Source organism: Nelumbo nucifera, chromosome 1, assembly GCF_055504915.1.
Source record: "Nelumbo nucifera cultivar China Antique chromosome 1, China Antique-T2T, whole genome shotgun sequence".
Classification (NCBI taxonomy): Eukaryota; Viridiplantae; Streptophyta; class Magnoliopsida; order Proteales; family Nelumbonaceae; genus Nelumbo; species Nelumbo nucifera.
Genome location: NC_142649.1, coordinates 90293783 through 90316313, shown reverse-complemented (window position 1 = coordinate 90316313; position 22531 = coordinate 90293783). Strand labels below are relative to the sequence as shown.

Sequence of the window (22531 nt, the reverse complement as noted above, 5' to 3'; positions counted from 1 at the left end):
TTCAATGATGGCCCTAGCGGGTAGGGCCCAAGCTAAACAATCCGTGTTAAACTCAACGTAGAAATTATATGCACATATGGTAAATATTATTATATAATATTTAGATAACAAATTTTATATTAATATATATAAAAATGTAAAAAATATTTTTTAATTTGTAAAAAAATCATAGTTTTATAATTAACACAGGCAAGCCTATAGGCCCAGACAAGTATTATTACACTTAAGGTGTAGGCTGGGCTATGCCAAGCAATCTTAAAAACTACTAATGCACTATCAAAATTTAGCCCAAGATTTTTATTTTTTTGGTTCATTGGGCTACACAATGGGAGAAGTCCATCCTTCATAGCTACTTTAGCTTCATTATTATCTAAAATTAGTTAAAAACCCCCCAAAATAATACATGCATGGGTTACACTTAGATTGGTCCAATCCAATTATGAATGTTACGATGCATACAACTTGGGTGGATTGGGTCAGGATGAGGATTGATCCAAAGTCTTTAACCTTAAGTTTGGGCTTAAATTAATTTAATTATAGCCTAATTTTATATATTTACTGATATTTAGGTATTTTAAATATTTAAGTGATATTTACAAAACAATTGAAACATTTAATCATTAATAAAGTAAAATAAATAAAATATAACACTAACAAATAATATGGAAAAATAATTTTTTTATTAAGTAATTAGCAATAATTTATTTTTTGTTAAAAATATTAATATAATTAATTCAAAATACTAAATTACTAAATTAGTAAAACATTTTTATAACAAATTATTAAAATAAAGATTTACTTATTTTAAATAACATTGCATTCTTTCATTAGTTATACGTTTTGGTTATTTCACTTTTCTTGATAAATTTTGTGCATTGCATGAGTCCCCACTAGTAATCTAATATTCTCTGTCCATTATTATTATCTTAATAGCTTTTTTATGGTGGTGATTAACTAATTATTATGACATCTGATTCCTTGATAACTTTTCTGTTGTTGATAGGTGAGGCTTTCTTCGATTTTTTAAGTTTAAGATTCCCCTAACTAAAGTGATTAATTAGGGAGCCTTTAGCCCTTGACAAAATATTAATCTACTCCAGACTTGGGGAGACATCAATGCCAGGACAGGCGTTAATTACAGACATATGTTGACTTAGCGGCTGTTTGGCAACGCTGTCGTTTCCTGGAGAAACGGTGCCACATCAGCACCACATCGGAAAAAACGGTGTTTCAGGAAACTAGTATTTATTTGGAACTGTTTTTTCATAAAAACGGTGCTTTAAATCACACCTTAGAAATTGGGAAGTTATGGCTTGATGCAATGTCAAATTTGGCGTTTCTTAGAGTTACAGCTCGTTACTACTAATAGGGCAGTAATATAGCACTGATGTGGTATTGGATAATGGGTATCAGTGCTGAAAATGTTTCCTGGAGCAATGGTACCAAACAGAAAAAATTGCTATTGCTCCAAGAAACATCCTACCTAGCATCAATAATTCCAAACAAAAATAAAGGCACTGTTTTCTGAAAAAACAGTACTCCGAACCACACATCAGCAACACCGTTTTCTGAGAACTGCCAAACATATACTTACTGTAATATAGGATTTAGATCATCTACACACATATATAATCACTTTAAAGACTAGATTTACTCCCTTGATTGCGCCATAAACGGAGCTTCAAAATGTTTCTACCTTGTTAGTGCTGGTTTGGAAAGTTTATAGTTTTGGATTTGGAAGGTGGGCCCACCTGAAAAGCCTAAAGCAATGTAATTTGCTGCCTCAATTTGGGAGGGCTTAGCTGAAGATAAGCTTTGGTCTGATTCAGCTGCATAAATAACATTAACAACTGGTTTAACTGTTCTTAACGTCAGAAAATGGCAAGGTGTTCTAAATAAGCTATTCCAACAACTTGGTTGAACAGCGATTTAGGTGGCTTGCTGACAAGCCTTTTTAAGTGGCTTTTTCAAGGCAGCTGAACAAAAAGTCAAAAACAGCTATATATATGAAGCTAAACCTTCCCAAACAGACCCTTAGACATGTACCCATATAGAAAATCAAGTCCACTGAATCTGATCTCTCCCAAGGCTATATTTGGTTTCATAGAAAATAAAAGACAAAAAGTTGAAAGAAATTTCCTAACAAAAATGGTGAAATTCCCTAAAATTAAAACTTCCTCTCAATTTTCTATTTCTCTCTCTTTTCAAAAGATGGGCGATAAAAATGGTCCTTGAACTATCAACTTAGATCCATAAACGAATGAAGCATATACTGGGATTAATTTTCATGCCTGAAATCATAAATTTCAAAATTAAGAGGCTCACACAAACTTTAATCAAGAGAAATACTCTACAAAAATAGAAAGCTTATTGACTCAATTCAACACCATCTACAGATAACTTAATTCTGGTGGCCCACAATGCATCCACGGATTGACAATTACTCAAATAAAAAATTTTAACCTTTCTAACAAGAACATATATAGCAGTAACTACATATCTCTTCATCTCTACCGTTTGCATTCCTTCTACTCAAACCTACTCTAGCTAGCTCACCAAGATTCAGCTAGAGACATTGACCTCCATTAATGTCTGAAGTGTCTGCTCTTCCTGGGGTCCCAGATAAGACAAATCCTCAACTGCAAGCAAATGCCAAGTATCATTTGATTTGACCTCCGTTTTTTAATATAGCTGCATCCCCGACAAGGAGAGACTAAACACTCAAATAGCCATGCAGCTGGGCAATGTATCCAGCCTGAAACCTGAGAAGATCCAAGCTGGACAAAGTTTCAACCTATAAAATAGGGCGGCAGGCACTGTGGTGTGATTAGTGACTCAACAGCTGCTACTGGACTTATTTTCCGTTGTTTGTCACGAGCCTCTCCGAAAATTAATGAATGATAGGGTTTCTTGCAGATAAGGGCAACTTTTTGTTTTGAATATTAATACAAAAATAATATTTTATAAAATAATTAAAATAAAATAATTTTTTTTTAAAAAATATCAAAAAAGGGCAGGAATATTATTCATCGTCTTCTCTGACTGTATTCATGCGAAGAAAGTGAGCGATGGTTCCACTCTACTTTTATGTTTCATGAAGTATTCGTGTTAATTGTTTTTCGATAAATCCATAAGGAAGAAAAGATGTTAATTAGTCAATCTTCATCTGTCGCTGCGAGCCACAGCTACCCAAATGAATGGTTAGAACAAATTCAGTGGATGGTTGGTGGTGCCATTGACTTGTTTCTGCCGACTTCACAGTTCTGGGCTCTATGCTATGGATGAAGAGGGTTCAAATGAGAGATGTCATGGCCACAGCTTGAACTTCAAGGCACCGCTTCTATCAACAAGGCGTCTTTCCGCAGCTGGTTCCATCGATGCAGATCCCTGAGGAATTGCTCGCGATATAAGTAAAAGGATCCCGTTTTCATGGGAGAGATCTCCTGGAATGCCCAATGACATTGAGAAAAGCGGCCTCCTTGCTGAGAACCCACCACCTCCCAAGCTCCCACCGGGTCGATGGCGTCCTCTGACGAAAGTGGCCTGCGGTGATGATGATGATAAACTTGTCGACGACAACAACGATGATGAAGATGATAATTCAACGGACTGTGATGACAATACCGACGCCGACGACGATGAGGTTTTGTCATCAGACGTAATAGACGACAATTTCTCGTTATCAGAGTCCATAGATATTGTTGGTAGCATAAACCTTGGGGTGCGTGGATTGGAGCATGAAGGTTTAGAGATGGTGGAGTCTAGAGGAAATCACTCACCGAGTTTCATAATATGCCATTTTCTCCCAGCAGCAGATGCCTTGGCTTCTTCTTACTCAATTTCTTCAAAGAAGAAAATGCATAAGAGGGTTCCTTCTTCTTCTGCCTACCATTTCTCAAGTGATGATGATGATGATGGGTTGATCAGTGATATTCAAGTCCCAGAAACAGAAAAATTTATTCATCCCCGAAGTACACTGGCACGATTGTATACACTTGTCAAGGCGTGTAGGCTTGCACCCTTCTTCCCTTGGCGCATGAAGCACACACTCTACGGATTGAAGAGCCCTATCGGCATGGCTTGCCCTATTCCAAATTTGATGGCAGTTCCAGACAAACACGAAATGCTTCGACCCAAGGAAGGTGGTGGTACGTTGATTCATCATTCATGCCAGAATATAAATCAAATAAGGTTTATTGCAGATAAGGTCCATGGAAAAGTAGAGTGGAACCATCTCACACATTTCTTCACATGAATACAGAGGCAAATATTACCAAAAAGTTGCCTTTATTCATCGGCATGATCGTATACACCTGTCAAGGCGTGTGGGCTTGCACCCTTCTTCCCTTGGCGCATGAAGCACACACTCTACGGATTGAAGATCCCTATCGGCATGGCTCGCCCAGTTCCAAATTTGATGGCAGTTCCAGACAAACACGAAATGCTTCGACCCAAGGAAGGTGGTGGTGGTACGTTGATTCATCATTCATGCCAGAATATAAACCAAATAGGGTTTATTGCAGATAAGGTCCATGGAAAAGTAGAGGGGAACCATCTCACACATTTCTTCGCATGAATACAGAGGCAAAGAAGACGATGAACAGTATTCCTGCCCTTTTTTGATATTTTTTCTAAAAAAGTTATTTTATAAAAATATTACCAAAAAGTTGCCTTTTTCTGCAAGAAACAAATTAAGTGTTATTTGGCAAATGTATTGTAAGAAGTAAGAATTAAAATAAATGATGGAGGTTTTCTAAATAGATATTGGAAATATTTTTCATAGATTTCCGGAAAAACCATAAAACTTTGAAGATTGTTTGATAATGTGAGAAAAATATGTTTTATATATATGTGAATGTCTTGTTTCTGGGCCAATAGACTTTTCGTTTAATACATGTGGGGCCTACATACATGTTTAAATGTGCAATTCATGTGGCCTTAGAGAGTCACATACACTTCAACATATGCATAATACATAATATGGGCCCCATATACATTTCATAGTAATACGTAATGTGGGTCCTACTTATATTTTATAATATGCAAAATGCATAATGTGGGTCCACATACATTTTAACATATGCACAATACATAATGTGGGACTCATATACATTTTATAATATGCAAAATGCATAATGTGGGCCCCACAAATTTTTCAGCATTGGGCCACTCATACAAGTCCATACTTATACGCCATATTTGTGGTCACCATGTGTTTCTAATAGTGAGCCCAAATTTATTTTCCAAAAGTGGGCCCCACATACATGTCTACACATGGATATCATACACTATGGGCCCCACATATTTGATAAAGTGGACTCCACATGTACATACCATTGATAGGTCCCACTTATACTTTCAAAATTTACGTATATATTAGTAGCATAATAACCTTAATTTTAATTTCACATACCTTAGTAGTAAGCAACTACAATGCATATCCAAGATGAAAAAGCCATACACCAATTCATGTTAGTGGCATACTAACCATACTGCTACTGGTATCTATCCTACTTCAAAACTAACAAAGTGATAATTAAAATTAGCAAATAAATGATCAAACACATAATGGCACAGCAACAAGCACAAGCCCCAATTACAACAATCCGCTCTTTTTTGTAATTTGCATGGTCATAAGCAATATTATGCTGTTCAATGATGTGGACTTTGGGTTCTTCCGGGGTGTAGTTATCTGCCTACATGAAGTCATATTCATGTGACTGGAATAAAAAATTGTTGTTAATAATTTTCAATCCATGTTAGTAAAAAATATTGATCAGTATGGTTCTTTGGGTGTTAAATTTATACATCGCCGGTTGGACATTTATAAAACCATTTTTCGTATTTTTTTTTTTGTTTTAGCCATCCACAATATCATACGTCCATGCCCATATGGACACACCGGTCCCCTTTGGTTTGTAGCCATTACTAAACAATTAAACATCACATCACAATAACATTGTTTAAGTGCCCTAACAAATGATTTGTGAAAATTCCAAAAAGCACAATAACAAATATTTAAGTCCTCACTCTCTCAATGCACCAACTAGACTAACAAATGCTTCTGTGGGCATTCTAAACATTACAAACACCTATTACCTTCATTGTAGATGACATTTTTCAACCACTTTAACCTGGTCAAAATGTCATTATGGTAAAGTGTCTTGGAGAGATACATCTCATCTTCCTTCTCAAGTTTCTTTGCAATAGGAACATTTGACATCATTCATTGTTCTTCGTCATCTACAACAACAGCCAAAATTGCTTGCAACATTACCCTCTTGGTTGGACTATCAACCATTGTAAATCTAACACAACAATAACATATAAATATAAGATTCATTTTGCCTTTAACTTCTATAATTTTTAACCTAAGATTTGATTAATTGCAAACTTGCATTTCATAAATTCAAATCAAATTTGCAACATTAGTATAGAGGGAATAAAGATTTCTAGTTTTCACTTCATCTTATTGGAACTAGGTTATTCTTGAACCCTAATATCATTCATATTATCAATCTATACAGTAACACTAATAACAAGCACCAAACTAGATATTCATTAAACCATTCAATAATATTCAACAAACAACCCACAAAATCATCTAGTACCATATGAATCGTAACTACTAAAACCATTGTTCAATCCTACACTTGTGAAGTAGTTTAAGAAGTCATAACAATTCTAAAAATGTGTGCACCTAAAACATTAAAAGAAAGGGTTTTCATAAAAAAGTAGAACACAACATTCAATAGTCTAACGATTAAGGACACCCAACACCCGATTCTTTCTAAGATTAGTGGGCATGTTCATAAACCACTCTCTTGCATCTGCCTTCTTAAAACTTTCATAAAGTTTCAGGTAGCCATTATGATCCAGCCCTTCAATAGTTTTCAACTCTACTAAAACATTGCTTATAAAGGCATGATTCTCTGACTTTCTATTCATTCCATTAATTGCATCTACCAACTTATCAAATCTCTTATCTACTGATATATTTTGTTCAACAATTGCCTCAGAAAATTCAGATGGACTCTTCCTACGTGCATTTTTCTTGGTGGTTGCAATAGAAACTTGATCAGCATCAATATTGGGTGAATCAACAATGCCCGATGATGGTTGTTGAACTTCTTCAATAGGTGGATCATTGTTGACATGCCCCTCATCCGTGGTGGAGACTCTATGCCACGTGCTAGAGATGCAGAAAACCTTTTTATAGGTGTAGTACCCCCAAATATAATTTCAATGTTGTTATACTTTGAACAACCCATATTATGAAACCTTTTTGCCTTGGGGTTAGCCTAAAAAAGATAAGGGGACACCAATCAACATATACATTTACAACCATATATGCATTTAGCAAATACCATAAATAGTTCTCCCATGTCTCTGGGGAGGCTACAACCATATGCTTCTCTTCGTCCTAGCCAAATCTCGTTTTTCCGAACTTCAATTTTTTAAACTCCTTATACTTACTTTTTAGATCTTGTATTTTGTTACTGAAAGATTTGGTGTTGAACTTCAATCCAACTTGTGCAAAAAAACTTTGTCGAACCTCCTTCCAAGCATTTGGTTTCATACACCCAAAAACCATTCTTCCACTCTGGACTTGTATCACTAGTAAATCTATGAAAATATTTTCTTGTACAAGAGTCAAATTTGCATTAATAATGGGTGTATCATCAAATGCTGTGGTATTGACTACACTACTGTCTACTGGCCATTTATACAATAATCAAATCATTAATTACTATCAAAGAGCTAAAATCATTTTAAATTTCGTGTTTTTTGATAACTAGTCATCTTGTATAGTTGATACTTGATGGTACAACATCATTAATTTTTCAAAGAATGAGGTGACCTTGTACTAAGGTGGTGGGTTCCAAGGGATGATTTGTCCAATGTATAATATACCTGTTCGGGTTAGGGTGTCTTGGGCTTGGGTTTGGGTCGAGTTAAAACTAGACTAAGCCTGATCCATTGACATCTTGAGTACTAGCATGTCCCACATTTTACTGTCATCTAACATAATGAATACCATGGGAATGGTGGTTGTTGAATCACTTTGTATTATCAAGTTGGAAATCCCTAGCTCATGAGCTATGCAGAAATCGTCAAAGAACTGCCCTTAAAGGGAATGGTGTCTTTATTCTATTGATGCTAATCACAATAAAATGTTGCAACCATGGTTGCAGCATATATGAGTTCAATTTGAGGCAACTCCCCACTCTCCGCATGCTTGACATAAGGAGTCCTTTATCTCCAAATATGATACAAATCTAGATTAGTAAAACACTTGAGCTGTATAGCCAGTGTTTTCTTCTCATTCTCACCTTAATTGTTAGAAAACATAGATGGAGACCACCATCAGATATGCTTTATGGTACTCACCATCCTTCTAGTCTCAACTAACCAGCATTATCTATATCTTGCATCAGTGCTTACATGATATCCTACACCTACATCATTTCTTACATGGCCCTATGCAACCAATTTTTTTACATATTTCCAATTCACAAGAAGTTTCAAGGCAGTGTTTCGATACACATGAAATGAAGGAAAACAAATGATTTGGAACCATGACCCTTTTACAAGAAATAATTAGAATAAGTATCATTTTCTTACAACTACCATTGATTATTTTTTGAAACCATGACCCTTTTACATGCAACCAAATAGAGCAAAAATACCTGTTTGAAAATCACTTATTTTATAATTTCACATGCAGAGCTTAATTTCATAAAAGGTAGGGAAACTAGTGGGTCAGTTTCATAAAAGAGAGGAATTACTACAAACTAGTTGGTCAGCCAAGGACTAGAAACCAGTGTGTTTGGTTTGAAAGAAAAATGTAGGAATAGGAAGGGAAAGGAAGGAAAAGTTTTCTTTGTGAAAATGTAGAGTTCAGTTTCATAAAAGAGAGGGATTACTAGAAACTAGTAGGTCAGCCTAGGACTAGAAACTATTGTATGTTTGGTTTGAAAGAAAAAGGTAGGAATAGGAAGGGAAAGGAAGGAAAAGTTCTCTTTGTGAGAATGCAGAGTTCAGCTTCATAAAAGAGAGGGATTAACTAGAAACTAGTGGGTCAGCCAAGGATTTTGTCCTATCTCCCATGCCATAAAACCATGCACTAAGTAGATCAGCTGAGTATCGAAAGCAACAACAGTTGGGCGGTAAAATAGATATGGAAAAAAAACTCCCAGAAAACTCAAAACTGGTCAAACTTCAAATTGTCACTTTAGCATGTTCAGAGATATGTTCTAACAGTATCATCCCTAATGTTTATAAAATCATGAAAAAAAATCACTAGAAGAGGAAACATTAGAACTGATAAATCTTTGCAATAGAACTGATAAACATTAGAATTGATAAATCAGTAAAACCGATTAAGCATTAAAACTGATAAACATTAGAACTGAAGAGGACACACTAGAAGAGGAAACATTAGAACTGATAAACCAATAAAACCGATTTAGCATTAAAACTTTCAATACCTACACAATAAACCTTTGAACCTATTGACATTAACCCATAAATCATTGCAACTGGTAAACATAAATATCTGAACTGATATAACACAGTTGACTCCAACCATTCAAACCCATCAATCATTGAAACATAAATATAAATATTCAAGCATAAAACCTAATGCTGCTCAATATGAGTTAGTGCATGAATTGAGGAGAGCAATCAGATAAGCCTTGCTGATTGGGCGGTGTCGAGCTTACAAGGACGGTGCCGTGCTATGTAACCTATGATCAAGATAAGTTAGAGGTCCGAGGAGTTGTCCCCGGGTAGACATTCCGACGCTCAAGTCAATGAGAGGGCGGTGAATGGCCGTCGGTCCGAGCAATGAGGGTGTTGGTCCGAGCAAAGTAACAGTATGGGTGCTAGAAGTTGGAATTGAATCCCCTACCTTGAGCATGGAGTACATTTTTATAGCCGGGGGTCCGTCTCTTGGTTGGATTAGGGTTCCAAAATGATCGGGATAAAGCTCTCCGCCGAAGTTACCGGGGTAGAGTCCAACTCCTCGGCAGAGTTGTCTTCCCACCCTTATCCGTAGTCGAGCTTATTTGCGTGGCATGTAGCTGACGTGGCTGGAAGGATAAGGCGGGGGACCAAGATAGTAACATAGCTCAGCCGGGCTATGCCAGCATGGCCGAGCTGAGTTAGTGTGGTCGAGCTATGCCAACGTGGCCAAGCTATGCCAACGTGGTCGGGTGATGACTGGGCTGCCACATGTCTCTCTGGACTATCCCAGCCATGACCCCAGCACCACTCCCCCAGTTCTGAAGTCGAGGGACGATGTTCCCTTGGTTCGTTGCTCGGCTAAAGAACTTCCAAAATTTTGGTTCCCGAACCACTAACCCAGTTCTGCTGTCGAGGAGGCGGAATGCTCGGTCGGACTATTGCGCGGCCATGTAGCCTTGTCTGGCGTCAGGGCTCGGTTGAGGTTGGTACTGGGCATTCTGGTTGGGCCAGCGCTCTTGAGCAGCCCAACCGAGGATCTACGTCGGTGGTTGGACCGGCACTGAGGGTTGAATAAGCGCAATTAATGGTCGTAACCACTGCCGGTCGGGGGCGTTGCCTCGGTTTCTTATGCTTTGCGCGTACATCATCAGTCGCGTCGATTAGTCTTCCATGGTTGCCAGAGGTGCTTCATCTGTACCATTGATCTCTCCTCGGGCCATGCCCCTAGTGGTTATAAAAGAAACGGGGGGACCCCTCCCTCTGTGTCATTCGCGAGGAAGGTGGTTGGTATTTGTTAGACAGTGTATGCCCTTAGCTCCAATCAGCATGATGTACATTATGACATTTATTGTAAATGAATAAAGTACATATTTGATTCATGTTACTGTGGTGTATCTGTGTAATACCCTTAAACTGGACACATATGAGACTCGTGTTAGTTTAGAATCTTCACAGCCGTTGGATAGATATGGGGAGATTTATCCTGCCAAGGTTGACACTGATGTGCTGCCAAGTTGGTTGGGGTAGCTTGTCTCAGCTGCTAGGTTGATACCTGAGGTACATGCAGTGTGGGTTTTCTTGAAACCCTGAATCGAACCAAATTCCAGTATTGCCCTAGACCTTGGATATAGATGGGCAAAACTAGAATGTTACACCTGACCCCTAGGCTCGATTATGGTACTGCACTAGTTGTCGGATTGGGTTGTCTTTTGATATGCCAATCAGTGAGATCCTTAGAGGGGGTCAAAACCTAGGTATGTTGAGACAATCCAAGAATTCATCTGAGTGTGTGATCATAGTGACAGGATCAGCCCCTTTGTCGGACAAAGTGAATGATCGGGGAAATGCACTCTCTCTGATGGAAACCTAAACTGCTGGCAGTGGATTTCAAATGTGTTTGAAATTTGGTTTTGCAAAATATATTTATATAGAGATATACTTATATATTATGGTTTCGCAAATTGTTTGCAAAAGGTTTTAATTCCTGGGATCCATGTGAGTAGAGAGTGCAACACTATACCTTGCAGCTGAGAGAGATGTCCTCTCTTGTCGGGCAGTGTTTAATCATTAAGGGTTGAGAGGTTAAGTGTAAGATCATTGAGGGTTATACCTGATGGGCTAATCTTGCATCTGACCCAAGGACCATTTAGTGTAAATATTGAGCCCATTAAGAGCCCATAGTGATGGACTTAGGGGTTCACTGTATTCAGTAGAGAATTCGGCCAGGCCTTGTAACAGAGGCTAGGCTAGATAAATGATAGGGTCCCACGCTATACAAAGAGAGACAAGCTAGTTAGCATTAAAAGGAAGTGAGTCTGAAAGCTTAATTGGCCTAAAGCCCATTTCGGATTGGGTTAATAGGATTAATTAAATAGGGGCAAATTTGGGATCAACAGATAAGGATAAGAGGTTAATTTCTATCCACTTAAAGAGTCCAGATCCAAATAGAGATTTGGATCAAGGAACTCCTAATTTGATTATGAATAAGCTGATCTTTATTTGTAGATAAGATAAGGGATTATCCTTATCACTTAAAGAGTTCAAATCCAAATAAATATTTGGATCAAGAGACTCCTAATCAGATTAGGAGGTCATCTCTTTAAGGATATAAATACAGAGTAGGGCGGATCTTAAAATATACACGTACAACACAGAAGACAATTCAATTTGACTGTTTCTGCCTTCAGTCCTTTTTCTCTCTACCCTTGCCGCCCTACCCTATTCGATCTCCAATTCTTGGAACTGATCAAGATTTGATCTTGATATTGTTTCTTGCCAGAAGAACCAATTTTGAAGCTGTGCTCACTACCCCATTCGATTATTGCTGAAGAATCAAAGGTTCTTGGTGAAGAACTACATGTTGATCCTGCCTCATCCTAAGTTGTGTCATCTTCATTGGAGGGACGATTTGGTACACCCTTTTGGCATGAACACCTACGTTGGGAGGAGCTTTTTGCGTGGATTCCATATCAGGTATATCCCTCCTTAATCTTGGTTTTAGATTTGGTCCGGTTTGGTTACAAGAACGAACCTTGAAAATGCAGTTTTCTAAATTAGGGAATTAGATTCCAGGATGGGAGAAAATAAATTTTTGAAATTTCACCCAACCTTTCTGCAGGGTTTGGCCATCCATCCCTTCAATATTGCTCGGCAGATTGCTCAGCAGGCTGCTTCACGGATTGCTTGGTGGGTTGCTCGGTAGATTGCTTGATGAGAGTAGAATTTTCATATTTTTATCCCCAATTATTATATCTTTTATACTAAATTAGCATCTAATTGGACTCATATTTTTTGTATTTTGATCCAGGGTATGAAAGAAGGCATCAAGAGCAAAGAAAGACAAATCGGATGATTTTTCACAGTTTCGACATCATTCAGTGATCTGGGCCTAACTCACGTCTCCGAACTCCGAATGGGCTAATTCAAGATCCATTAGAAAGATAGGAGAAAAAGCCACAACTTTCATGTTTTGGGATTTCCCAGATTCGGCCTGCATCGAAGTCAATTCTGGGCCTGAAGTTGCGGAAAATTCATAGGAAGGCCCAATCCGCTGCTGAAGCCCAACTCGTAGAAAAGCCTGGCTGAAGCCCAATTCGCAGAGGAGGTCTACTACGAATCCAAGAACAAGAAACTAAGAAAAATACTTCTAGATCCAAATTCTTGATTTAATCTTAGAGTGAAAAAGGTATTGAGTTCAAGAGATAAAGAGATAAGATTAGAATTAGGATATGACTTTCTATTTTCTGTAAAGATCAACTTCATGAGAAAGTATGAGACCACCCCCTCCCCTTTAATCTATATAAAGGAGGGGGCGGACCAGCTTTAACGGGGGACTTGATCACTTGATCACTGAATCACTCAATCTCTGGAGGGGATCACGAATTGCATTGAGCTATCAGTCAACAGAGGAGAAAAGAAGTCAAGAAAGAGAAGAAAGGATATCAAGAATTCAAGAAATCTCAAGAAGAAGGTGGCGACAAGAAGAGGAGATCTCAGCACTATGGACGAATTCAAAAGTTCTTTCTTTCCCTTTTTTTGCTTAAATTCTCTTATCATGAACTGATTTATTTCTTGCTAGGGCTGAGGAAAGCCTAACCATGTTAATGAATATATTTTTATGTTCTTGATTTATCCAAGATTGTGATTTCCATATAGTCTATGAATTATTGTGCTTAATCCAATTAAGAGCTTGGCCACCTCTTAATTAATTTGGGTTATGTGAATGAATTGAGAGAGGATTTCACATAATTGACAGAATAATTCATAGTGTGAATTGAATGGTATATAGAGATATATATACATGATTCATCTGAATTTAATGGTTTTCTTGGACCTAATGCACTTCCATCTTGAGAGCTCTACTCGAGAGATCGAAGGGTTACCTAATGGGCGTTGGTTTAGTTTATCTCGAGAGAGAATATTAAATAAATTTGTGAAAATCTCAGCTTATGGGAATAACAATTAGTCTTGGATAATTGGACCCATCAATATTCATTACATTGGTTAGGTGGACCAAAAGTCCTAGCGATTTCATCATTGCATATTCGGTTAGTGATCACCTTTGTTTCCATTTTCTCTTTGTTCCAATTTTTATTTTCAGTAGTTCTTGTTTCCTTAAATCTAAATTTTGACTGTCCAAATAATTATGGAAGACTATGATTCTAATACTTATTTTGTTAAATCCCCGTGGGAACGATATTATTATACTACTTGATAACTAGTGCACTTGCTAGAGTTATATATTCATAGCTATCAAGTTTTTGGCGTTGTTGTCAGGGATTTAATCCTAAAATAATATTAGAATTTGTTAACCTTGATTAATTTGGACCTTTTATTTCTGTTTTTATTTTCTTTTTTATTTTTGTTATTATTTTTATTTTTGTTTATTTGTTCGAACTCTTGCTGGTTCAGATTTATTAGTGCATGACACACACTAGAAGAGAAGGACTAGCAAGATTCGATCCTGAAATAGAAAGAACCCTTCTTTATTTAAAGATATGCTTAGAGAGTATCCTCACCATGGAATATCATTTTGGTATCAAAATCAGACCTTTTATAACGGCATTTGATGAGAATAGAGTTTATCATATTTTTATCCCCGATTATTCTATCTTTTATACTAAATTAGCATCTAATTGGACTCATATTTCTTGTATTTTGGTCTAGGGTATGAAAGAAGGCATCAAGAGCAAAGAAAGACAAATCGGATGATTTTTCACTGTTTCGACATCGTTCAGTGATCTGGGCCTAACTCGCGTCTCCGAACTCCGAATGAGCTGATTCAAGATCCACTGGTCTGAGGGTGGTAAGGGGTTGCAATTCGGTGTGTAACACCATACTTATTTAACAGTTGTTCAAATTGCCTATTGCAAAAGTGCTTCCCCCCATCACTTATGATGGCTCGAGGAGTTCCAAAACGGGTAAATATGAATTTTTTCATGAATTTGATAACAACTCGAGCATCATTAGTAGGGTTGGCACATGCTTCCACCCATTTGCTCACATAGTCCACACCCAAAGGGTTCCATGAAATCGATGCCCCACACATCAAATATTTCGCAAACAATATGTTGCTCAAGGGCATCTCATTTCTTCGGGAGATATTACTTGTCCTTTGGCAATGATCGCAAGCACTTACATATTTGAATACATCCCTGAAGAGTGATGGCCAATACAAACCGCTTTGAAGAATTTTTGAAGCAGTCCTTGATGCTCCATGGTGACCTCCTGCTTCTTTGTCATGGCAGAATTGTATGACACTTTGTACTTCCTCCTCAGGAATACATCTCCTTATCAAGCCGTCCCTGCAGATTTTGTACAAGTAGGGTTCACCCCACAAGTAATATTTCACATCAGAGAAAAATTTCTTTCTCTGTTGATATGTCAGGTGAAGAGGCATCACAATCCCTGCCAAGAAATTAGCCAAATCAGCAAACCAAGGTCCATTATTATCATTAATCGCATAAAGCTGCTCATCTGGGAATTCATCATGTAAGGCTGAATTATCAATATTTTCAACATACTTTTCATCCAGCCTTTTTAAATGGCCAGCCACTATATTCTCACTACCCTTTTTGTCCTTAATTTCTAAATCAAATTCTTGCAACAACAAGATCCATCGTAGCAGCCTAGGTTTTGCATCCTTCTTAGCAAGCAGATACCTCAAGGCAGCATGGTCAGTGAATATGATGACTTTAGATAAGAGCAAATAGGATCTGAATTTTTCAATAGCAAATACTACTGCAAGTAGTTCTTTTTCGGTAGTGGAATAATTTTTTTGTGCTTCATTTATGGTCCTACTTGCATAGTAAATGGTATGAAATTTCTTATCTTTTCTTTGCCTTAAAACTGTGCCTAAGATATCATTGCTTGCATCATACATTATTTCAAAGGGTAGTTCCCATTCAAGAGCTGATACAATCGGGGCTTGAACCAATTTCTCTTTAAGGGTGTTGAATGCTTGCAAACAATCATCATTGAAATCAAAAGGCACATCCTTAACTAGCAGGTTTGTTAGGGGCCTGACAATTTTTGAGAAATCTTTGATGAACCACCTATAAAAACTGGCATGCCCGAGGAAGCCCCTAACATCTTTTATTGATTGTAGTGGAGGTAATTTTTCAATCAGTTCTATTTTAGCTTTATCAACCTCGATGCCCCGGGAGGACACCTTATGCCCTAGAACGATTCCTTCTCTAACCATGAAATGGCATTTTTCCCAGTTTAAAACAAGGTTAGATTCATCACACCTTTGGAGTACCTTTTCCAAATTAATCAAGCATTCATCGAATGATGATCCATAAACAGAGAAATCTTCCATGAAGTCATCGATGAAGTCACCAAATAATGACATCATACACCGTTGGAAAGTGGCAGGGGCATTGCATAGTCCAAAAGGCATTTTCCTAAAGGCAAAGGTCCCATAAGGGCAAGTAAAAGTGGTTTTTTCCTGATCTACCAGTGCAATGGGTACTTGAAGGTACCCGGAGTAGCCATCCAAGAAGCAATAATATTCGTGCCCTGTAAGTCTCTCTATCATCTGATCAATAAATGGCAGTGGAAAGTGATCTTTCCTGGTGGCCTCATTTAATTTTCGATAGTCTATGCACACCCTCCAGCCAGTTATTGTTCTTGTGGGAGTTGATTCATTATTTTCATTTATGATTACAGTCATCCCACCTTTCTTTGGTACGACTTGAACGGGACTTACCCATGATGAATCCGAAATTGGATAAATAATACCTGCTTCGAGGCATTTCAGAATTTCTGCCTTTACCACCTGTTGCATTTTTGGATTCAGCCTCCTTTGTGGTTGTGCCTTGGGACTGCAGCTTTCCTCCATCAGAATTTTGTGTGTGCATACCTATGGCCGATATGTGTTGCTTGAGTACCCTCACAAGCTTTTCCTCTTGGAGGCCTGTCAAATCAGAAGAGATGATTACAGGTAAGGTGGAACTGTCTCCCAAAAACATATATTTTAAATGAAAGGGTAAGGGTTTGAGTTCCAAAGCTGGAGGTGCTTTGATGGAGGGTAATAGTTGTTTAGAGGAGATCGGCCCATCTAATGGTAGAAACTTCCCTTTTCTTGGCTTGCATTCTTCTTGGCCGGCCTCTAAATAGTTTATTACCTCCTCTACTTCGTCCTCCACTACCTGCATGTTATTACTAGTATTAATGAGACAGTTTGCAAGTGGGTCATCTATCTTTGATTTATTAATTTCTGCTGCCACCACATCAATGGAGTCGATTACATAAACTTCATGTTCTTTAGTGTTAGGATACTTCAGGGTTTGAAAAACATTAAATATCATTTCTTCTCCATTAATCCTAAGAGTAAGTTGACCCTTTTGTACATCAATTAAAGCATTACCGGTTGCAAGAAAGGGTCTCCCTAGAATTAATGGCATCGATCTATCCTCCTCCATATCCAACACAATGAAATCAGCAGGGATGATGAAATTCCCTACTTTAACTAGGACATCTTCTACTATTCCCCTAGGGTATTTGATGCTTCGATCAGCCAGTTGTAGGGTAATGGTGGTAGGTGTTAGTTCATGTAATCCAAGTCTCTTAAAAATAGAGTAAGGCATTAAATTTATACTAGCACCAAGATCACACAAGGCTTTATCGAATTCAGCATTTGCTATGGTGCAAGGTATAGAGAAACTCCTTGGATCCTTCAGTTTTGGTGGTAGCTTATTTTGAAGAATGGCTGAACATTCTTCGTTTAATTTTACCATCTCGCAATCCTCCCATTTTCTTTTGTTGGACATCACCTCCTTTAGGAATTTTGCATACTTGGGCATCTGCGATAACACATCAAGAAGAGGAAGGTTAATGTGAATCTTTTTAAATACTTCCAAAAATTTTTCAAATTGTTTATCTAATTTGGCCTTCAAAACTCTTCTTGGGTAGGGAATAGGGAGTTGGATTTCATGTAAATTTAGTTTAGGGGTACTTCCCTCATTCTCCTTTTGCAGATTGGTCGATTCAGCTTCCTTGTCGTCTTCTTGGGTTTCACCGATTGTCTTCTCGCTTCTTAGGGCTATGGCATTCACATGTTCTCTGGGATTTTTTTTTGTGTTGCTGGGCAGCCTTCCTTCTTTCCTTTCTGATAACATGCTCACAACCTGCTCCATTTGAGCTTCTAAGTTCTTAATTGCTGTTTCATGGCTTTGGAATTTTGCTTCAGCAGTGTTGATGAACTTAGAAATCATCTCCTCCAGATTGCTCTTTTTCTCTTGTGGGGGCGGTTGTGGTTGGAATCCCATGGGTGCCTTTTGATGATTGTTATTGTTGCTCCAAGAGAAGTTGGGATGACTCCTCCACCCTGGGTTGTATGTATTTGAATATGGGTTGTAATTTGTCCTGCCAGCATGAGAGATAAAATTAGCATTCTCATGGGAAATAAAAGGACTATTTAATTGACAATCAGAATTGGCATGTCCATTTGTCCACATAAATCGCATGAGATGCTAGATGTTGTATTAACAGCTACAATACTAAAATTATCCAGTCTTTTATTTAAATTGGCTATTTGCGCAGATAAGGATGCAAAGGAATCAATGTGGTGTACTCCCCTTTGATTGGTTCGATCATTGCCCCACTGGTAGCTATTCGATGCCATCTCCTCCACTAAGTCATATGCTTCCTCTGAAGTTTTTCTCATGATTGTACCACCTGCAGCTGCATCAATAATGGACCAATTAGAAGGGGTAATACCATTATAAATGGTTTATATTTGTCGCCAAATTGGTATCCCATGGTGAGGACACCTCCTAAGCATCTCTTTAAATATTTCCCATGCTTCATATAGGGACTCCCTCTCAAATTGAGCAAAAGTAGTAATATCATTAATTAATTTTTCTGTTTTGGAGGGTGGGAAATATTTAGCCAAAAATTTCTGTGTTTAATCATTCCAAGTGGTGATGCTTCCTGCAGGGAGTGAGTTGAGCCAATCTTTAGCTCTATCACGCAATGAAAAAGGAAATAATCTTAGCCTAATCGCATCATCACTAATTCCATTGTGTTTAAATGTATCACATATTTCAAGGAAATTAACGATGTGTGCATTAGGGTCATCACTTAGTAACCCACTAAACTGAATACTAGTTTGGATCATTTGAATTATTGCAGACTTTATTTCAAAATTATTGGCATGGATGGTAGGCTTGCAAATGCTGGATGTCGCCCCATCAATGTTTGGACAAGCATAATCCAAGAGGGTGCGATTTCCTTCTACCATCTCTCCTTCTATTTCTATGGCTGGTTCGCAGATGACAACCTCTTTACTTTCTTTTCCTTTGTTGGCCCTTTGCAACAAACGAAGGGTCCTTTCAATCACAGGATCGAATTCAGCTAATCCTTCCTGTCTAGTGCGTGTCATGCACTAGTAATTCTGAACTAACAAGAATTCGAACAAACAAATAAAAATAAAAATAATAACAGGAATAAAAAGAAATAAAAGGAAAATAGAATAATAATAAAAAAACAGAAATAAAATGTCCAAATTAATCAAGGTTAACAAATTCTAATATTATTTTAGGATTAAATCCCTGGCAACGGCTCCAAAAACTTGATAGCTATAAATATATAACCCTAGCAAGTGCACTAGTTATCAAGTAGTATAATAATATCGTTCCCACGGGGATTTAACAAAATAAGTATTAGAATCACAATCTTTCCTAATTATTTGGACAGTCAAAATTTAGATTTGAGGAAACAAGAACTACTGAAAATAAAGACTGGAACAAAGAAAATAAAAACAAGGGTGATCACTGATCGAATATGCAAATGATGGAATCGCTAGGACTTTAGGTCCACCTAACCAATGTAATGAATATTGATGGGTCCAATTATCCAAGACTAATTGTTATTCCCATAAGATGAGATTTTCACAAATTTATTTAATATTCTCTCTCGAGATAAACTAAACCAACGCCCATTAGGTAACCCTTCGATCTCTCGAGTAGAGCTCTCAAGATGGAAGTGCATTAAGTCCAAGAAAACCATTAAATTCAGATGAATCATGTATATATATCTCTATATACCATTCAATTCACACTATGAATTATTCTGTCAATTATGTAAATTCCTCTCTCAATTCATTCACATAACCCAAATCAATTAAGAGGTGGCCAAGCTCTTAATTGCATTAAGCACAATAATTCATAGACTATATGGAAATCACAATCTTGGATAAATCAAGAAGATAAAAATATATTCATTAACATGGTTAGGCTTTCCATAGCCCTAGTAAGAAACAAATCAGTTCATGATGCAAGAATTAAAACAAAGGGGAAGAAAGAACTCTTGAATTCGCCCATGGTGCTGAGATCTCCTCTTCTTGAAGTTTCTTGAATTCTTGAACCCTTCTTGACTGATTGCTCCTTGCTTCTTGATTCAGATCAGAAGTTGAATGATTGAATAATTCAGTGATCAAGTGATACCTCAAGCTGGTCCGCCCCCTCCTTCTTATAGATTAAAGGGGAGAGGGTGGTCTCCTACTTTCTCTTGAAGTTGATCTTTACAAGAAATAGAAAGTCCTATCCTAATTCTAATCCTATCTCTTTATCTCTTGAACTCAATCCCTTTTACATTCTAAGATTATATCAAGAATTTAGATCTAGAAGGATTCTTCTTACTTTCTTGTTCTTTGATTCATAATAGACCTCCTCTGCGAATTGGGCTTCAGCCAGGCTTTTCTGCGAGTTGGGCTTTAGCTGCGGATTGGGCCTTCCTACGAAATTGCCCCGACTTCGGGTCCGGATTTGACTTCGACACATGCCGAATCTGCGAAATCCCAAAACATAAAAGTTGTGGCTTTTTCTCTTATCTTTCCAGTGGATCTTGAATCAGCCCATTCGGAGTTCGGAGACGCGAGTTAGGCCCAGATCACTGAACGATGTCAAAATTGTGAAAAATCATCCGATTTGTCTTTCTTTGCTTTTGATGTCTTCTTTCATACCCTGGACCAAAATACAAGAAATATGAGTCCAATTAGATGCTAATTTAGTATAAAAGACAGAATAATCGGGGATAAAAATATGATAAATTCTATTCTCATCAAATGCCATTATAAAAGGTCTGATTTTGATACCAAAATGGTATTCCATGGTGAAGATACTCTCTAAGCATATCTTTAAATAAAGAAGGGTTCTTTCTATTTCAGGATCGAATCTTGCTAGTCCTTCTCTTCTAGTGTGTGTCATGCACTAATAAATCTGAACCAGCAAAAATTTGAACAAATAAACAAAAATAAAAATAATAATAGAAATAAAAAGAAAACAAAAACACAAATAAAAGGTCCAAATTAATCAAGGTTAACAAATTCTAATATTATTTTAGGATTAAATCCCCGGCAACGGCGCCAAAAACTTGATAGCTATGAATATATAACTCTAGCAAGTGCATTAGTTATCAAGTAGTATAATAATATCGTTCCCACGGGGATTTAACATAATAAGTATTAGAATCACAGTTTTCCCTAATTATTTGGACAGTCAAAATTTAGATTTAAGGAAACAAGAACTACTGAAAATAAAAACTGAAACAAAGAGAAAATGGAAACAAAGGTGATCACTAACCGAATATGCAATGATGAAATCGCTAGGACTTTAGGTCCACCTAACCAATGTAATGAATATTGATGGGTCCAATTATCCAAGACTAATTGTTATTCCCATAATCTGAGATTTTCACAAATTTATTTAATATTCTCTCTCGAGATATACTAAACTTACGCCCATCAGGTAACCCTTCGATCTCTCGAGTAGAGCTCTCAAGATGGAAGTGCATTAGGTCCAAGAAAACCATTAAATTCAGATGAAACATGTATATATATATCTTTATATTACCATTCAATTCACACTATAAATTATTCTGTCAATTATGTAAATTCCTCTCTCAATTCATTCTCATAACCCAAATCAATTAAGAGGTGGCCAAACTCTTAATTGGATTAAGCACAATAATTCATAGACTATATGGAAATCACAATCTTGGATAAATCAAGAAGATAAAAATATATTCATTAACATGGTTAGGCTTTTCATAGCCCTAGTAAGAAACAAATCAGTTCATGATGCAAGAATTAAAACAAAGGGGAAGAAAGAACTCTTTTCTCCTCTCTTGACTGATAGCTCAATGCAATTCGTGATCCCCTCCAGAGATTGAGTGATTCTGTGATCAAGTCCCCCCTTAAAACTGGTCCGCCCCCTCCTTTATATAGATTAAAGGGGAGGGGGTGGTCTCATACTTTCTCTTGAAGTTGATCTTTACAGAAAATAGAAAGTCCTATCCTAATTCTATTCTTATCTCTTTATCTCTTGAACTCAATCCCTTTTTCACTCTAAGATTACATCTAGAATTTGGATCTAGAAGGATTCTTCTTAGTTTCTTGTTCTTGGATTCGTAGTAGACCTCCTCTGCGAATTGGGCTTCAGCCAGGCTTTTCTGCGAGTTGGGCTTCAACTGCGGATTGGGCCTTCCTATGAATTTTTTGCGACTTCAGACCTGGAATTGACTTCGATGTAGGCCGAATCTACGAAATCCCAAAACATGA

The 22531-nt window shown here is 37.3% G+C and overlaps 2 protein-coding genes and 1 non-coding gene across 3 annotated transcripts; 2 read left to right on the top strand and 1 right to left on the bottom strand.

Annotated features, from left to right (window-relative positions):
- The first annotated feature begins 2990 nt into the window (after positions 1-2990).
- Positions 2991-4788, top strand: LOC148803547 (uncharacterized). Its single transcript, XM_088896580.1, has 2 exons — positions 2991-4148; positions 4262-4788. The coding sequence occupies exons 1-2, from the start codon at positions 3449-3451 to the stop codon at positions 4525-4527; spliced, it is 966 nt and encodes a 321-aa protein (XP_088752706.1). The 5' UTR covers positions 2991-3448; the 3' UTR covers positions 4528-4788.
- Positions 4789-16622: 11834 nt separating this feature from the next.
- Positions 16623-18239, bottom strand: LOC148803546 (uncharacterized). The gene has a single exon (XM_088896638.1). The coding sequence runs from the start codon at positions 18237-18239 to the stop codon at positions 16623-16625; it is 1617 nt and encodes a 538-aa protein (XP_088752764.1).
- Positions 18240-18725: 486 nt separating this feature from the next.
- Positions 18726-18832, top strand: LOC148803545 (small nucleolar RNA R71). Its single transcript, XR_016081666.1, has one exon. It is a non-coding gene; the product is annotated as a small nucleolar RNA R71 (small nucleolar RNA).
- The last annotated feature ends 3699 nt before the right edge of the window (positions 18833-22531 follow it).